The sequence below is a fragment of the Mustela nivalis genome (assembly GCF_964662115.1).
Source record: "Mustela nivalis genome assembly, chromosome: 5".
Classification (NCBI taxonomy): Eukaryota; Metazoa; Chordata; class Mammalia; order Carnivora; family Mustelidae; genus Mustela; species Mustela nivalis.
In genome coordinates this window covers 62,836,553-62,853,682 of record NC_139024.1, presented here as the reverse complement: position 1 = coordinate 62,853,682, position 17,130 = coordinate 62,836,553, and the positions used below count along the sequence as shown (strand labels likewise).

Genomic DNA, 17,130 nt, shown 5'->3' with positions numbered 1-17,130 from the left:
AGTGAGGGGAATAAAGAACCCAGGGCAGTCTTTCAGCTCTGCTTCCATACCTTCATCTGTACCCCCCTGGCCCAGAGATGCCTCCCTTTCCCCACTTACTGTTGGCCTCCTGGCCCTGGTGTTGAAGCAAGGGAAGGGGAAGTCAGTCTGGTATCCCATTTACCTAGAGACCCTCTTCTCAGTGATCCCCACAGAACACTTTCCCATAGGCAAAAACTCTTGACATGTTTTGTAGTTCCCTGGGTCAGTTTACAGAAGTCTATAAAACTCATAGGTAATTGAGATGCTGAAAAAGTATCCCTAGAGCCTTTTCCCTCTACCTTTTTGTTTCCACTAAATGCTATTTCGTTGGCTCCACGAGATAAGAAACCTCTCATGAGCTTCTATTTGAGTCCAAATCACGAACGGCCTCAAACCTTCCATACGTTGGGAGCTTCTCTGGTTTTCCCTAACCCCAGTATTGCTGATATACAATTTTATTCTTCTTTAACACCCAGAGTGCAGCTTTTTCCCCACATATAATTGCAATTTGGTATTCCATTAATTAGTTACTGGCCAAAATCTACAAAATGCCCTTGAAGCCAATATTCCTTAGTGGGCGACTTGCTAGCTTGCCTCGAAGACTTCAGGAGCAGTCGGCGAGCAGCGAGGATGGAATGGAGTCGGTCCTGTCGGATTTTGATGACGACACTGGTGAGTTGATTGACTGAACTGAATGAGGTTATTTGTGTTAGTATTCCCAGAAACTTGAGCCCTGCATTCAGTAGCTTATAAATCATAAGAATGATCACCCATTTATGTTGCTACTGTTTTTAACTTTAACAGCACAAGCCTACCTAAAGTTTCCATGGACTGTTTAAAAACATCATTTGATGTCTTGTCTCCAAACCCATCCTTTTTAGATGGATGCCTCCCTCCAAGCTCTGTGTGGATCTGCAGACTCCACTAAATATAGTTCTAACTCTGAATTCTCTATAATTTAGCAAATTGGAATGTGGTTGCATTGGTACTTAAATTGGCTGGTAATTGTCTTTAATACCTTCTAGGAAACACAATCATTATATAATTACTTCCTGCAGGACTATTTGGTTAGAGACTGGGGAAATTAAGCCACTACTGAAGAGAGAATCTATTTGTGACTGGTGGAACTGAAGCCTCATTAAAAGAATAATTTTAAAGAATGTGTTTCAAATTAGTTCCCATGTAATTTCCTGTGGATTAGAGCTCAGTCTAGTAACTTTGGGAAATTTTCAGATGGGTTAACTCACGCTCATGCTTGTCTTCTGATTCAGTCGACCCTGCCCTGTTCTAGATCTAAAAATGGAAATTACATCCTTAAAGGGAACTAATAACTGGCATAGGTTGATTCAAACTCTTGTAAATGGTGAGTGCTGTGAAGTGTGTAAACCTGGTGATTCACAGACCTGTACCCCTGGGGATAAAAATATATGTTTATAAAAAATAAAAATTTATTAAAAAAAAAAAAAAAAGGAGTTTTGGAGTTTTGGGGAGAGGTGGTTTTTAATTTGCTTCTTTGTTTTTAATTTTTGATTTATTTTTCTGTTATAAATTCACTTAGAGTAGAAGAGGATTTACAGTTTTCCATAGGGATTACAAACAGTAAAGCCTCACTAGTTGAGACTAATTTTAAGGAAAAACCATAGGAAAGAATAGCTAACGTAACGAACTATTAAAATGGAAATTGTCTAGATATTGCTCAATAGGTTTCATTTAATGCTTAGTTAAGAATTTTTACTTAGCCTCTTAAACCTCTAACCCAATTATAAACAGTAGCTAGTGTTGTTTATCTATAATACAGTCTTAAACTGTTGTAAATGGTTTGTGTACGTGGCAGTCAGCAATCCTCTTTCCATTCATGCAAATCATTAATCCCTTGGTTTTTTTTTTTCTAAGCACCCCGTTTTTTAAGGATTAAGTTCAGCCAAGACCTATCTAAACTTTTCCACATTATCAATTCATTGAGATCTTTCAATTTATAATTATATATGAAGCATAGCTAGCTCAGACAAAAGAATTGAAAACAAAGGCTTCAACTTAGTATTAAAAATTGATATGCTCTTAGATGTTATTCCTCTGGTTTCCAAAATCAAATAACTTTTTTTTTCTTATTGAAATTTCAAACATGTGTAAAACTAGACTGGTATAATGAACCTTCATGTACCCATCACCCAGCTTCAGCTATTAACTTATGGCCAATCTATTATGTATATTTACACATACACCCTCACTCTATCTCCTCCCTCCATTCACAGTCGCTATTTTATATCAGATCCCAGACATTATAGCATTTCATCTGTAAATGTTTCAGTATGTGATCTTTGAATATAACAAACATAATCATAATTCCATGATCACACCAAAAAATTAACAGTAATTATTAAATATCAAATTCAGTGTTAGCATTTCCCTTTTCTTATGTCAGTGAGTTTCCATGACTGGTGTAAGATCTGCACTCTGTGTTTGGCTGATAGGTCTCTGAAGTCCTTTACAATCTCTAGATTTTCCTCTCCAACTCTTTTGTGTTCGCTCTTCCTTTTTGGAAGAAGTGAGGTCCCATGTCCTGTGGAGTTTTCCATGTGGACTTTATTGGTTATATCCCCTAGAGTGGTACATAATATGTGATTCTGGCTTCTGCATTTCCTATAAATTAGCTTGTTCACACTGCTTATATTCTGAGGTTCATGAGCCTTTATCACCTAGTTTCTATCTGAGATGATAAAAAAAAAAAAAGCTTTGGACATAGGGAGTGGTGATGGTTGCACAAAACTCTGCATGAATACCACTGAATTGTATATGTAACAAGACTTAAAGTGGCAATTTTTTTATATATTTATATTTAAAAGAAAATAATATACATATATATGTATATTACATACAGTAAAATAATTTTTAAAAAATATACTAAGATGATGCAAAATGATATTTTATTATTTTGTTATTGTCATCTCCCAAGAAATCTGACCTTTATTTCATTATAGTAGAATTTACCACATAATCTTCTTCCTGTAGGGGGATGAGAAGAAATTTTGGGGTTTTTTTTTCCTTTGACTTTGTTAGAGCCTGTTAGTCTTCATCTGCCCAGGCTTGTAGACACTGAGGGCTACCACACCATGTGGCACTCTGCCATGGTAACGACGCTTAGTTGGCTCTTACGATGACTCTGTGATGTGTCTAACTGGATCTCACCAAGATCTGCTGCTTGGTTTCCAGGGTTGATAGAAGTGTGGATTATCCTCCTAGAGCAGCTGACAGCGGCTGTGTCCAACTGTCCACGTCAGCACCAACCGCCAACCTTGGATTTACTCTTTGAGCTGTTGAGAGACGTGACGAAAACACCTGGTAAGAATTTCTATGTCTGTCTTTTGTGGGGAGTTGTGATACATAAAACTTTTTTCAGGAAGGTATTTCTGTGTGCCTGCCCATTTCACAGCTCTACCCCTAGACTCGGTACAGAGCCTCCTGCATAATAGCTGCTCAGTAAACACTTGTTGAATGACAGTGAGGCAGTGATGGGTTAAGATATGTCCTGTTATTGTTGACATATATTCCCACCAGTCTGTTTACAAATAATGTGTGCTATTCAGTTAGCTGGGTGTGTTGGATCCCTCCAATAACCAGGCAAGGTTATTGGCTTTGCTCTGTTTCATGATTATAGCCGTCCTCTTTAGCTAGATCTTACATGCTCTCCAGGGCTATCAGTAGGGCCTGCTGAGTTTCCAAGGACATAAACCACTCAGAAGTATATACAATATTAAGACAGCAAGATCCTTAATGTATAAGGGTCATAGATCATTAGATTGACAAAAAGACATGTAGGGGGGCCTGGATGGCTTAGTCAATTGAGCATCTGACTCTTGATCTCAGCTCAGATCATGATCTCAGGGTCATGAGATGATCCCCACATTGGGCTCCACGCTCAGCATGGAGCCTGCTTAAGATTGTCTCTCTCTTCCCCTCTCCTTTGGCCCCTCCACCTGCTCATGCGTGCTCTCACACGCGCTCTTTCTCTCTCTCAAAAAAGGAAAAAGACTTGTAGTGATCATCTATACCTTGATAGTATAAGAAAAAAATGGCCCTGAGGAATTTATTTTCTCTTTTGAATTAATTAAATTTAGCATGTACACTTAACACATGCAGATTTTCCCAAGATCCAAGCAACTTACAGAAATTCTGGTTTTCACAGTCAGAACCACAAATGAACCCACTAGTTAATTCCAGAGCAATAAGAGTTTTGTTTTTTATCACAAACTGATGAAGACTTGATACTGTTTTAAGAGCCATTGCAAGGGGCGCCTGGGTGGCTCAGTGGGTTAAGCCTCTGCCTTTGGCTCAGGTCATGATCTCAGGGTCATGGGATTGAGTCCCACATCGGGCTCTCTGCTCGGCGGGGAGCCTGCTTCCCTCACTCTCTCTGCCAGTCTACCTACCTGTGATCTCTCTCTGTCAAACAAATAAAATAAAATCTTTAAAAAAAAAAAAAAAAAAAGAGCCATTGCAAGTGTATAGGAGAATTTTTATCAGAAAATCCAGCATAGCTACTCCCATGTCAGAATGTTATGTCTTTTATCCAAAAATAAGCAGGTACTTTATAGGATTAATTATATACCTCTCTTTCACTAGTCAGTATCATTTTCTCATTTCACATTGCCATTAAATGTATATGGGAGCCCTTAATTCTAGAAATCTATCATCAAAGGAAATTAATGAAGACAAAATGGGCTTATGATTGCTGAAATATACTGAATACCAAAAACTTATGAACACCTTAACTGTGTTAAGTAAATTATGATAAGGGCAGATGAATTTTCCACATGCATTCAAATGAGTACTTGTGAATAACATTTGAAGTATATATACTATGGAATATAATCACAACATGAAAGTTTATGCATCTATAAATACATACATACATTCAAAAAGACTAGAAGTCAAACAAAAATGTGATTATCTCTGTGGGCAAGGTTTCTTTCTTCTTTGTATTCCGGTGTTTTCTGTTTATTAGGAAAAGGATGCTTGCTTTTGTGATCAGAACTTTAAAAACTGATCACTTTCACAAGGATTTTCACTATAGCATTATCCAAAAAGCAAAAAATTAGAACACCTTAAGTGTCCATCAGTAAGGGAACAGAGACGTAACTATTATCTAAATCCACTGACACAGAATGATCTCTAACTCATGTTAATGGGTTTCTTGATGTTTCCTATAGATACTTGTATGTCCACTTTAGAAGTTATTTTCTTTTTTTTTTTTTAAAGATTTTATTTATTTATTTGAGAGAGAGACAGTGAGAGAGAACATGAGCGAGGAGAAGGTCAGAGGGAGAAGCAGACTCCCCATGGAGCTGGGGGCCCGATGTGGGACTCGATCCCGGGACTCCATGATCATGACCTGAGCCGAAGGCAGTCTGAGCCACCCAGGCGCCCCTAGAAGTTATTTTCTTATAAACATACAGATGCATATACACATATATCTGGGGACTGGAGTTAATCAGATGATACTTTAGCTTTATTGGTATTATTTGAATTTCTATGAATTTATTTGTGTGTCATTTGCGTAACTAAATTCATACAGAAACAAAAAAGAGGAGCACCTGGGTGACCCAGTCAGTTAAGCTTGACTCGATTTTGGCTCAGGTCATGATTTCGGGCTCTTGGGACCGATCCGCCATGTCCAGCTCTGCACTCAGCAGGAAGTCGGCTTGAGATGCTCTTTCCCTTCTGTCCCTTCAACTCAAATGCTAAAATAAATCTTAAAGAAAAATGCCACCGAAGACCATATATTCCCTAATTAGTAGTCAATTCTCTTTCCTTGCAGCTTCTCAGAGAGGGGGAAGGAGGGCTCCTGTAAAAGAGAAGGGCCATGCCAAGCCATGGCAGTGACTTCCGTTTCCCTATAGGAAAGCTGTTGCAATCACAGTTCTGATGCTAATTTTTCTTTTTCAGGACCAGGATTTGGTATCTATGCAGTTGTTCACCTTCTCCTCCCTGTGATGTCCGTGTGGCTCCGTCGTAGCCATAAAGACCATTCATACTGGGATGCAGCTTCTGCTAATTTTAAGCATGCCATTGGCCTGTCTTGTGAGCTGGTGGTGGAGCACATTCAAAGCTTTATACACTCAGGTATCTATGCTCCCATAGAAGTCCATGCTAAGCATATTTTTCATGGGAAGCATCACTGTCTAAAAGTGCTTATAAATACCAGTGTATGATTTTGTCTGGAAATTTCTCAAAGAGAAGTATATGGTCGGTACCAACCTTCTAGATTATCAAAATGAAACTTGACGCTTAAAATACATACGTGACTAGAAATATAATGCCATCTAGTAGATTTGTGCATGAGAAGAGGGGAGGCAAGTTCAAGTATATAATCAATTAAAAAAAGAACTGGCCCTGTGGTCTGGGAGTGAGAAGGGGGTATAGCCTCCTGCCTCCTCTGGGAGGCTAAATGGAGGAGAGAAGATTTTAACAAAGGCTTCAGTTATAGGCAAGAAGCTGCTTAGGAGGTTGGGGGTGAAGCATCTTAATATCTGTGGCACTTTGAAAAAGCATGTGGTGGATAGTATATTGAAGTCAGAAAAAAAAAATCACTGTTGGCCCTAGATGTTATAATTCTATATGCCTTTGGCTTTTCTTTATAAAGAAGAGGTGAGGGGCTCCCTTGTTGGAGAGGTTAGAGAAACTCATAAGATGTTCACCCCAAGGGAGAGTCAAAAAGCAAAGATAAGAAATGGGTAGCTCTATTAGATTTAATGACAACTTGCCTCCACAAAAAAGGAACATTAATTGAGAAAGAAAACAAGTGGGTGTTTCCACATGTAATGGTAACTATCCCTCGGGGTAGATGTTCTCAACTAGATCGTTGCTTTGCCCAGCACAAAAATCACTGAGGAGGCTACTGAAAATTGGATTTGTGTCATCACAAGGACTTTGAGGAAAAGAATGCAGATGTATTCCTTGAATTGGGAACATAGAATGTGATTTGTGAAGGTCTCATTTTCTTTAATCTGGGGATAGTGTGCAAACTGAAGCCAGACTGAGAAGTTGAAGACAGTAAGCTGAGAGAGGGTTTGTCAGGAGCATTTGATTAGTCTATCAGGCATAAGGAAAGTATACATTTCACTTTTCTCTTTTTAAGAATTTAAATTTTTTTTACTAGCTACTATTCAGGCTGTTCTGTGTTCCAGTCTGTGCAAGTAGATTTGTGCATATATGCATTATATTATATGCATAACTTCGAAAAATGTACATCAACACTCCAAAGCCACATACTTCATCATGAAATGATTAATACAAACTAAAATCAAGTTTTAAAAAATCCAAGAAAATTACTCCCCCCCCCCCAGATATTTAGATTCTTTTTATTGCTCAGACTTTCTCCTTTAGCTATAGATGGCTTTTCAACCCCCTGCTTTACAACAGAGTTTAGTGAAATCTTGGTTTTACTTTTCCATGTAGACATCCGGTATGAGAGTATGATCAACACGATGCTGAAGGACCTGTTTGAGTTACTGGTAGCCTGTGTGGCCAAGCCCACAGAAACCATCTCCAGAGTGGGCTGCTCCTGTATTAGGTGAGGAACAACCTTCCCTAGCTCTCCACAGTTTTTATTATGAAATCCAACGGGATTAAATTATTTTATTGTAGCAATTCATTTTTGGATTGCTTTCTAAAGGTAAAAATGTCTGTATGTATATGCTAGTAATTCCTCATTTCAGTGTTTAATCAGCAAATATTTATCATGTAGGCATTATATGAGAGGTACTCAGCTGCATGAGAAGTCAGCCAAGGCCCCTGCCCTTGAGAGGTTTATAGCCTTTTCTAACGGACATAACAGAAAGAGATGCATAGAAAATGATAATAGAAAATGATAATGATAATAGGAAAGAGATGCATAGAAAATGATAATAGGAAGATGCATAGAAAATGATAATGATAATAGGAAGAAAATGATAATGCCCAAGGAGGGCAGGGGAGTAGATGGTCAGCAAGAGCTTTTTCTATTGATGACACTTTGTCAGGTCCCCCGAGGGGGGCAAGCTCTTGCTAGTTGGGGATTTGTAAGAAGAACATCACAGACCTAAGCATGGAGATCAGAGTCACCAGTAACAGTTACTTTGGTTGGTATTTGTCCAGGAGTAGTAGAAAATGGGGCTAGAATGGAAAAAATAGTAGAGAATATATACAGTCTTGCATGCAAGCCTAAATTGAAACATTTCCCTGTTAGTCATGGGACCCCCATGATATTTTATAGTGAAATGCCTTAGGAAATCGTGTTGGGACAGTGGAACACCAGCTGGGTTGAAGACAAGAGGCAGCAGGGCATGCACGGAAGCTGTGGGATGAATCTGGGTATGCTTCTGTAAGGGCAACAACACGTACAGATTCAAGACCCCTTTCCTTGTCTCCTCGGACAGGTATGTCCTCGTCACTGCGGGCCCCGTGTTCACTGAAGAAATGTGGAGGCTGGCCTGCTGTGCCCTGCAGGATGCCTTCTCCGCCACGCTCAAGCCCGTGAAGGTAAACTGCTGGCCGAGAGAGCCAGAGCGGGTTCCCATCTCCCAGTGTCCCCTCATGCCTGTCAGTGGGGGCATCCGGATGCCGCCCTCCTCCTCCTGGAAGGCAGCCTCTCTTGAACTCCTACAGGGGCAGAAAAAGAAGCTGTCAGAGCAGTGCTTTTGTCCCAGACTGAGGGACACTCAGGACGGGGCAGGGGGCACCCAGGAAACCTCTGCTGTGTTTCTCCCCAGGATCTGCTGGGCTGCTTCCACAGCGGCACCGAGAGCTTCAGTGGGGAAGGCTGCCAGGTGAGGGTGGCGGCCCCTTCCTCCTCCCCCAGTGCCGAGGCCGAATACTGGCGCATCCGAGCCATGGCTCAGCAGGTAAGGACTGGGGACTTCTAGAAGCTTCTTCCTGGTGGTCCTGCATCACTAGACTGCCTTTCATTCCGTTAGGGAGCTACTCCTTCTGGCTCTGACATCTTGTCAGTACTGTTCTTGATGAGGAATGACTAATGCAGTCAATAGCCTTAGAATCCTCTCCACCATCTCTTTCTTAGGGCATCCTGCAGTGCCCAGATCAGCTAAAGTCCTTTCTCTCCCTGGCCGCTACACTTCATACACCACTTGATTTACTTGGACTCCTTATATTATCCGTATTTGCTTAAATATTGATGTTACTTGCAGTCTACAAGGGCCTAAGGATGGCAAACCTATTTGGTTTTTTCCTTATATCTCCCCTACAGAGTCTTTTCCAAGCTGCTTAATTTCAGTGGAATGTAAGTCATAAGTAAAATTAAAATATACTTACACATGCAGGGATCACAATGTACCAATGACTTTTTTCTTCTGGCAAATGTCAGAAGGCAAAAAAGTTGGTTGTAATCTTCTGAGCAGAGAACATACTCCATATACTTTCCCCTGGTGTTTCTAGAGCAAGGCATGTAGAAGACACTTACTTAATGTCTGTTGAGTCTGAGAGTTACTAAATCACAAAAGGCCTTCCAACATTAGCACTAGCTACAGACATGCCCCCAAATACTTAAGTGACATGTCAGTCTATCTCTGAGATAGACTGCATGGGGCTTCCAGCAGCAGGATTAAGCACTGTCCCTAAATATACATATATTCAGAATAGTGAGTGGTTGTTGAGAATTCAGTCTATCATTTAGTGGCAACAGACATATTTGAAGTATGTCTTCGCATGCAGAAGATATTTTGCAAATGTGTGTGGTATGTTTAAAACATTAAGCAATTTTTATAAATATATATGCAGTGTTGGATTAAATTTTTGGTTAAGTATTCTAATTCTTTAGAATTAAAGTAAAGTGAATTGGGGGTTATATTCAAAGGCACCCTTTTTCTAGAAGATCTGTTTAAATCCTTAATAAAATCTCCCCTTAGGACATAAATAATCCAGGATACCCTGATTATCAGTTGAGACGTTTCCTGGCTAGATCTGGTTTCTAAAGGGCTTTCCCTAGCACGCCTCACAGGGTGGGTTAAGAACCTTCCACTCTGCTTCTCCCATCCTCTGCTGTCCACATTCATGACAGCCCAGGACATGATGGTTCTGTTGGGAAGGGAGAGAGCACATCCCACTGAAGCATCCATGGCCAGTCTGCAGAGGTCGGAAGAGAAGGAACAAGGCTGCAGTGAGGATCCACTTTGGCCCCCACAGCTGTGATGGACAGCTACCACAGAAAGGCACCGTAACAAGAAGCCAAGAGGTGGTCTTCTGACAGGATAGCTTCCCTAAGGGGAATCCATTACACTGCTAACAATCGTCCCTATGTGCTTACGGTGGGCTTCCAAACTACATCCCACCACACAGCAAGAACATGGAACCTTCTTCTGAAACAGTATATTGTTAATGGAGAAAAAAGGCAAAGGCCATTTAGTGAAGCTTTTACTTTTTAATATTTTCTCTTCCTCAGTCCCTAACCAAAAACTTTGGAAAGAAAACATTTAAAAGTACTTCTATTGGGGCACCTGGGTGGCTCAGTGGGTTAAAACCTCTTCCTTCGGCTCGGGTCATGATCCCAGGGTCCTGGGATCGAGCCCCACATTGGGCTCTCTGCTCAGCTTCCTCTCTCTCTCTGCCTGCCTCTCTGCCTGCTTGTGATCTCTGTCAAGTAAATAAATTAAATCTTTAAAAAAAAAGTACTTCTATTTTCAAAGGGAAGAATCAAGAAGCGCTTATATTTTTTTTAGTCACTTCTCCCACCGTCCCATAAAGTAGTATGGCCACATCCAGAGTCCTGAGAGGGGGCCCTAATTAATTTCTTCCTCCCATGTTGGATAGAATATAATACCACACAGATGTCAAAATCAGAGTTTTTGTTTTTTTTTTTTTTAAAAAAAAGCCCCTTTTTGTTTACTCTCAATTAATTTTAAATATCAGCGCTTGCTAGTTGGAGTGTAATGAGTCGTCATGTAATAAAATATGTTATTAGTATTAGTGTCAGCTTCTGAATGTTTCTTCTTCTAACACTATATGTACATAATACATATTAACCCTCTCAACAAACACACCAGGTAGAAGACCATTATCAACCTCATTTTATAGGTGAGATGAGTAGGAAGAGTTAGCAACTTACCCAGAGCTATCCAGCCAGTTCCTGGCAGAGCCAGGTTGAGGATGATGGAGCTCCGAACTGAACCTTTGCATACCTTTGCAGGTGTTTATGTTGGACACCCAGTGCTCGCCAAAGACTCCAAACAACTTCGATCATGCGCAGTCCTGTCAGCTCATTATTGAACTGCCTCCTGATGAGAAGCCAAATGGACACACCAAGAAAAGGTAAGCAGCGAAGAAGCTTAACCATGTGGACAACTTAGAATGAGGGAAGTCCGTTATCTTCACTTCTGGCTGCTTATAATCCAAGCTTTGGCTAAGAATACTGAAAATATTCATAGAGTCATTTAGCAAGGGTTTTTACAGAAAATTGTTCACTTTTTAACCAGAGCTTCCACACTTCACGTGAGTACCCTCCACTGGGTGGCTCAAACAACAGAAATGCATTTGCTCACAGTTCTGGAGCCTAGAAGTCCAAGATCCAGGCGGCGGCAGGGCTGGTTCCTTCTGAGAGCCTCTTTCCTTGGCTTCTGGTTGGATGTTCTCTCCCTGTGTCTTCACTTGGATCACTCTTCTGTACATGCCTGCATCCTAATCTCTTCTTATAAGGACACCGGTCAGACGGTGGATTAGGGCCTGCCCTAATTATTCTTCAAGACCTTTTCTCCACATCCAGTCACTCTGTGGTACTATAGGTTTGGACTTTGACATGTGAATTGGGGGGAGAGGGGACACAACTCAGTGTGTCTATAGTATTGTCCATATTATGCCTTTTAAAAACAAATTTGTAGCGTATGGCATGATTCATAATGTTTTGGGAGAAATACATCAACTTCTCATGAGCAATACAACTGTCAGGAGACAAAAAGATCTCTGCCCTGCCACCTGAATCTTGCCCTTTTTAGATTTATTCATTTATTATTTTAGAGAGAGCTGGCGGGGGAGAGGAGGAGAGAGAACCTCAAGGAGACTCCCCACTGAATGCGGAGCCCAACGCAGCCCAGTACCAGGCCCTGAGATCATGACCTGAGTTGAAATCAAGAGTCGATGCTTAACCTACTGAGCCATAGAGGTGCCCCTAATCTTGCCCTTTTTAAATACTATCATTTTGCCTAAAAACTCTTGTTCTGAGACTTGAAGATAATAGCCGCCACTGAAATCTCCCATTTTTAAACTGCAGTACACGAATAATGACGGCGACTATTTGAGCACTATATGTGAGCCACAGCGGCTAACTATTTCCACTCCCATTTTACCACAGGGAAACATTCACAGAGGCTAGGCCAGCTGTCCCAGGGCACACAAGCACAAAGGCAGGGAGCCATCTGGCATACATGGATTTGACTCTTACTACAGAGCAGTTCTTAGCTTAGCAAAAGATGTAGCACGAGATGAGTTAGACCTACGGAAGGCTCCTGTACATAACCATCCAGTGTATCCTCAAAGGTCCATATTGAAGTCACCCATGGAAAAAAGACCTATTAATAAAGAGAAATCTGGGTGTGGTTTTAAATCACCTTGGCAGGGATAGCCCTGAGCTTTACCCAAACTACCTCATATGCGAGCTTTAAGATGTGGTACTTGAAATTCTGGGTCTTTTTCTCTCTGAAGCTAGTATTAGCATGTCTTATGTCAGCCACCTGTTGGACAGTTAACTCTCCAGGAGGACAACTTTCCTTTGCACTTGGCCTCAGAAGCACTTCACAGTCCCCTTAGTAACGGGCATGTGGAGAAAAAGGTTGAAACACTTGGGTATAACAAATTGAAAAATTATCTGTTGATTTTGTTTAGCTCCTGTCAGCATGGGTGATTAAAAGCTGCACTCTGGGGATGCCTAGGTGGCTCAGTCATTAAGCGCCTGCCTTCGGCTCAGATCATGATCCCAGGGTGCTGTGATCAAGCCCCGCATCAAGCTCCCTGTTTGGTGGGAAGCCTGCTTCTCCCTCTCCCACTCTCCCTGCTTGTGTTCTCTCTCTCACTGTGTCTTGCTCTCAGTAAAATAAATAAATAAAATCTTTAAAAGTTGCACTGGAAGAGATTATGCTGAGTGAAATAAGTCAAGCAGAGAGAGTCAATTATCACATGGTTTCACTTACTTGTGGAGCATAAGGAATAACACGGAGGACATAGGGAGATAGGAGAAGTGAGTTGGGGGGAATGGGAGGGGGAGATGAAGCATGAGAGACTGTGGACTCTGAGAAACAAACTGAGGGTTTGGGAGGGTTGGGGGGGGTAGGAGGTTGGGTGAGGCTGGTGGTGATTATTATGGAGGGCACGTATTGCATGGAGCACTGGGTGTGGTGCATGAATAATGAATTCTGGAACACTGAAAAAATTTTAAAAGAAAAGTTGCACTCTGTAACCAGTTATTTTACTCTTTCCGTGCCTTTCTGTAATGCTTATCTCACTATTGTTCTGGCTGCTTTTCTTTTTTTATTGTGCATGGTGTGGCTTGAACCTAAAGCAAAAGGAATTTTCTGTCCTTTTCACATGCACCCTTAGCAATTTTGTCTCCTAAAGCATCAGAGGGGATGATCTTGGCTGATAAAGATGCTCCTAAAATTCAAACATGGCCTCGCAGCCACCGTCCTTTTAAATATTTTCTAGGAAAGGGCTTTCCAGCTCTCAGGGAAGGTAACACATCATGTCCTGTGGGCTGTGGTGTCATACCTTCCGAAGGTTGATCAGACTCCCACCTCTCGCTGTGGTTCCTGCTGCAGGAGTCCAGGCTGCTAGGGGATGGGGTTGAGGTGTCTGAGCCATTTCTCCAGGAGAACTCTTCCTCCAGGCAGCAATCTGTACAGGCACCTGTGCATAGAACCAATCTGTCTGTTACTCCGTTGGTCCTGGACACTTACTGAGTACTGTTCTCACCAGTTTCCCAGACCCTGGGACATAGAGGAATAACAGGCTGCCCTGCATAGTGTACTGGGGCCGACAGACAAGGGAACAGACCTGAGTGCCTGGTGACAGGAGTTCCCTTTAGTTAGAGTCCTATAGCTGTAGACATGAAGCGTTAGACCAACTTGGTGGCTTTTTGAGCCCTCTTCTCCAGAAAAATGCATATTCACAGTTCTTAATACCTTAAATAATTTACCAAAAGGAGGGGGGAGGGAATGGGGAGTTATTATTCAAGGGGTATTGAGTTTGGGATGAAAAGATTCTAGAAATGGTGGTGTAGTTACCCAAAATTGTGCAGGTGCTTAATGCCACTGAATTGTACTTTTAAAAATGGCTCAAATACCTCCTTTATATCATGTATATTTTACCACCAAAAAGAAAAAATTACTTCAGTGATTTGTTAGAAAGGGTTGGAGTCTGTAAATGACAGATCTGGCCTGAGCCTACTGTGTTCACTCAGTGTACCACCCCACCAAGGGCAAGTTCAGCCCTTAAATGTATGAAGCATTTGTGTTCTTTTCTGCTAAAAGAGTCCTTTTTTTAAATGCAAGGTCATGGCTAGACATATTGATATAATAGTTGGATCTCTGAAATAAGCAATTAATCTGAGGATCATAATTTTATAATTACCCTGTGAGGAAAATTAGTTTGCAACATAATAGCATAAGCTACTTTCATGCAATTCCAAGAGCACTGAAAACAAAGTGAAACCATAAACCACAAACCACAAGGGTGAATTAAAATATTTAGTAAAGGTAGTGCCTAGAATTGAAATTCTTTTCTTAGTCTAAGAATCCAACCAAACAAAAGAGGCCGAATCACCAAAGAGCACTTTGAAGGCTTTCTTATGTGGGCTGTGCCCGCTTCTCAACCAGGAGTCCTGGTCAGGTGTCCATGGAAGGTTCACCCCACCCCCATGCCACATAGCTGACCTGAGGGGCATCTCAGTGCATCCAAAAGAGCATTCAGGGTCCACAGAGGTGTCCTGTGGGCCATGATAGCAGGAACGGACACGAAAGAGAATTGTACGTGTTGAGCGAACATGGCTTTCTCTCTCCTAGGTTTGGCTTAAAAAGCTTTGACTTATATTATTTATTAATATTGCGAATGTTTGGACCTCATCCATCTCACGTGTTGGAAGCACTGAAGTTTTTACATCTACTCACCAAAGACATTAAAAGTTAATCCTGGTAAACTGGTTTGGTCCCTAGAAAGCTAGACTTCAGTGAGATTGCTCACAGCTTTGGGGTTGAGAAAAAAGCCTACACAGTAGAGAAGAAAGCCACTTTCTTTTTCTTTTATAAAACAGTAATACCATACAGTGCCTAGATTTTAGGAAGTATCGGCAATTCCATTAATCATGACTAAAATGGTGATCATGTAATGGCTCCAGAAGTTGGCCTTTAATTTTTTTTTAAGATTTTATTTCTCTACTTGAGAAAGAAAGCGAGCATGTCGGAGTTGGGGAGGCTGCAGAGAGAGAAGGAGAAGCAGACGCCCCGCTGAGCAGGGAGACTGATGCAGGGTCCGATCCCAGGACCCCGGGATCACGAGCTGAGTCGAAGGAAGCCGCCTAACCAGGCGCCCCCAAGTTTGCCCTTTTTAAAAGAAGGCATTGAAATAAAGCAGTTTTGCCTATAGTTTTGCCTATGTCATTCTAAAATGTGTAACACTGGAATCCCTTTCAAGTAACCCACATTGGGCAGAAAGCTACTAATCAATCCCTTCTTTTCATTTGAAGCGTTTCTTTCAGGGAAATTGTGGTGAGCCTGCTATCCCATCAGGTGTTACTCCAGAACTTATATGACATCTTGTTAGAAGAGTTCGTCAAGGGCCCCTCCCCTGGGGAGGAGAAGACAGTGCAAGTCCCAGAGGCCAAGCTGGCCGGCTTCCTCAGGTACATCTCCATGCAGAACCTGGCGGTCATCTTTGACCTGCTGCTGGACTCGTACAGGACGGCGCGGGAGTTCGACACCAGCCCCGGGCTGAAGTGCCTGCTCAAGAAGGTATCGGGCATTGGAGGCGCGGCCAACCTCTACCGCCAGTCCGCCATGAGTTTTAATATTTATTTCCACGCCCTGGTCTGTGCTGTCCTCACCAACCAGGAAACCATCACCGCCGAGCAAGTGAAGAAGGTGCTTTTTGAGGATGAGGAGAGAAGCACAGATTCGTCCCAGCAGTGTTCATCCGAAGACGAGGACATTTTCGAGGAGACGGCCCAGGTGAGCCCCCCGAGGGGCAAGGAGAAGAGGCAGTGGCGGGCCCGGCTGCCCTCCCTGAGCGTGCAGCCCATCAGCAACGCCGACTGGGTGTGGCTGGTCAAGCGGCTGCACAAGCTGTGCATGGAGCTGTGCAACAACTACATCCAGATGCACCTGGACCTGGAGAGCAGCCTGGAGGAGGCCCCCGTCTTCAAGACTGACCCGTTCTTCATCCTTCCGTCCTTCCAGTCGGAGTCGTCCACCCCCTCAACCGGGGGCTTCTCAGGGAAAGACACCCCTTCCGAGGACGACCGGAGCCAGACCCGGGATCACGCCAGTGAGGCCAGCAGCCTGAGGGCGGGCGGCGGGGACTTGCTGCTGCTGCCGCCGAGTCCCAAGGTGGAGAAGAAGGACCCCAGCCGGAGGAAGGAATGGTGGGAGAACGCGGGCAACAAGATCTACACCATGGCCGCCGACAAAACCATCTCCAAACTGATGACCGAATACAAAAGGAGGAAGCAGCAGCATAACCTGCCCACGTTCCCCAAAGAGGTCAAAGGGGAGAAGAAGGGAGAGCCACTGGGTCCGCGGGGCCAGGACTCCCCGCTGCTTCAGCGTCCCCAGCACTTGATAGACCAGGGCCAGATGCGCCATTCATTCAGCGCGGGCCCCGAGCTGCTGCGACAGGAGAAGAGGCCCCGCTCCGGCTCCACCGGGAGCTCCCTGAGTGTCTCTGTGAGGGACGCGGAAGCACAGATCCAGGTGGGTTCCCATCAGCCTGGGGATGCCTGGAGGCACACCTAGCAGTCTGTGTGTTGGGGGTGTGGGGGGGCTAGCCTTCCAGGGACAGACGTGTCCCCCTCATGGAACACTCACACATTGTGTAAGTCGATAGACACCAGTAGGAGACCAACCCATTTCCCCACCAAAGTCA

At 42.9% G+C, this 17,130-nt stretch overlaps 1 protein-coding gene across 3 annotated transcripts in view; it reads left to right on the top strand.

Annotated features, from left to right (window-relative positions):
- Positions 1–17,130, top strand: part of ARFGEF3 (ARFGEF family member 3) — a 182,397-nt gene that overhangs the window by 153,384 nt on the left and 11,883 nt on the right. For all 3 annotated transcript variants that reach the window (XM_082731054.1, XM_082731056.1, XM_082731055.1), the window contains 8 exons: positions 549–693; positions 3,232–3,360; positions 5,965–6,141; positions 7,477–7,591; positions 8,436–8,538; positions 8,769–8,900; positions 11,198–11,319; positions 15,737–16,958. In XM_082731054.1, the coding sequence (XP_082587180.1) occupies positions 549–693; positions 3,232–3,360; positions 5,965–6,141; positions 7,477–7,591; positions 8,436–8,538; positions 8,769–8,900; positions 11,198–11,319; positions 15,737–16,958 (2,145 nt within the window). The remainder of the gene's footprint in view (positions 1–548; positions 694–3,231; positions 3,361–5,964; positions 6,142–7,476; positions 7,592–8,435; positions 8,539–8,768; positions 8,901–11,197; positions 11,320–15,736; positions 16,959–17,130) is intronic.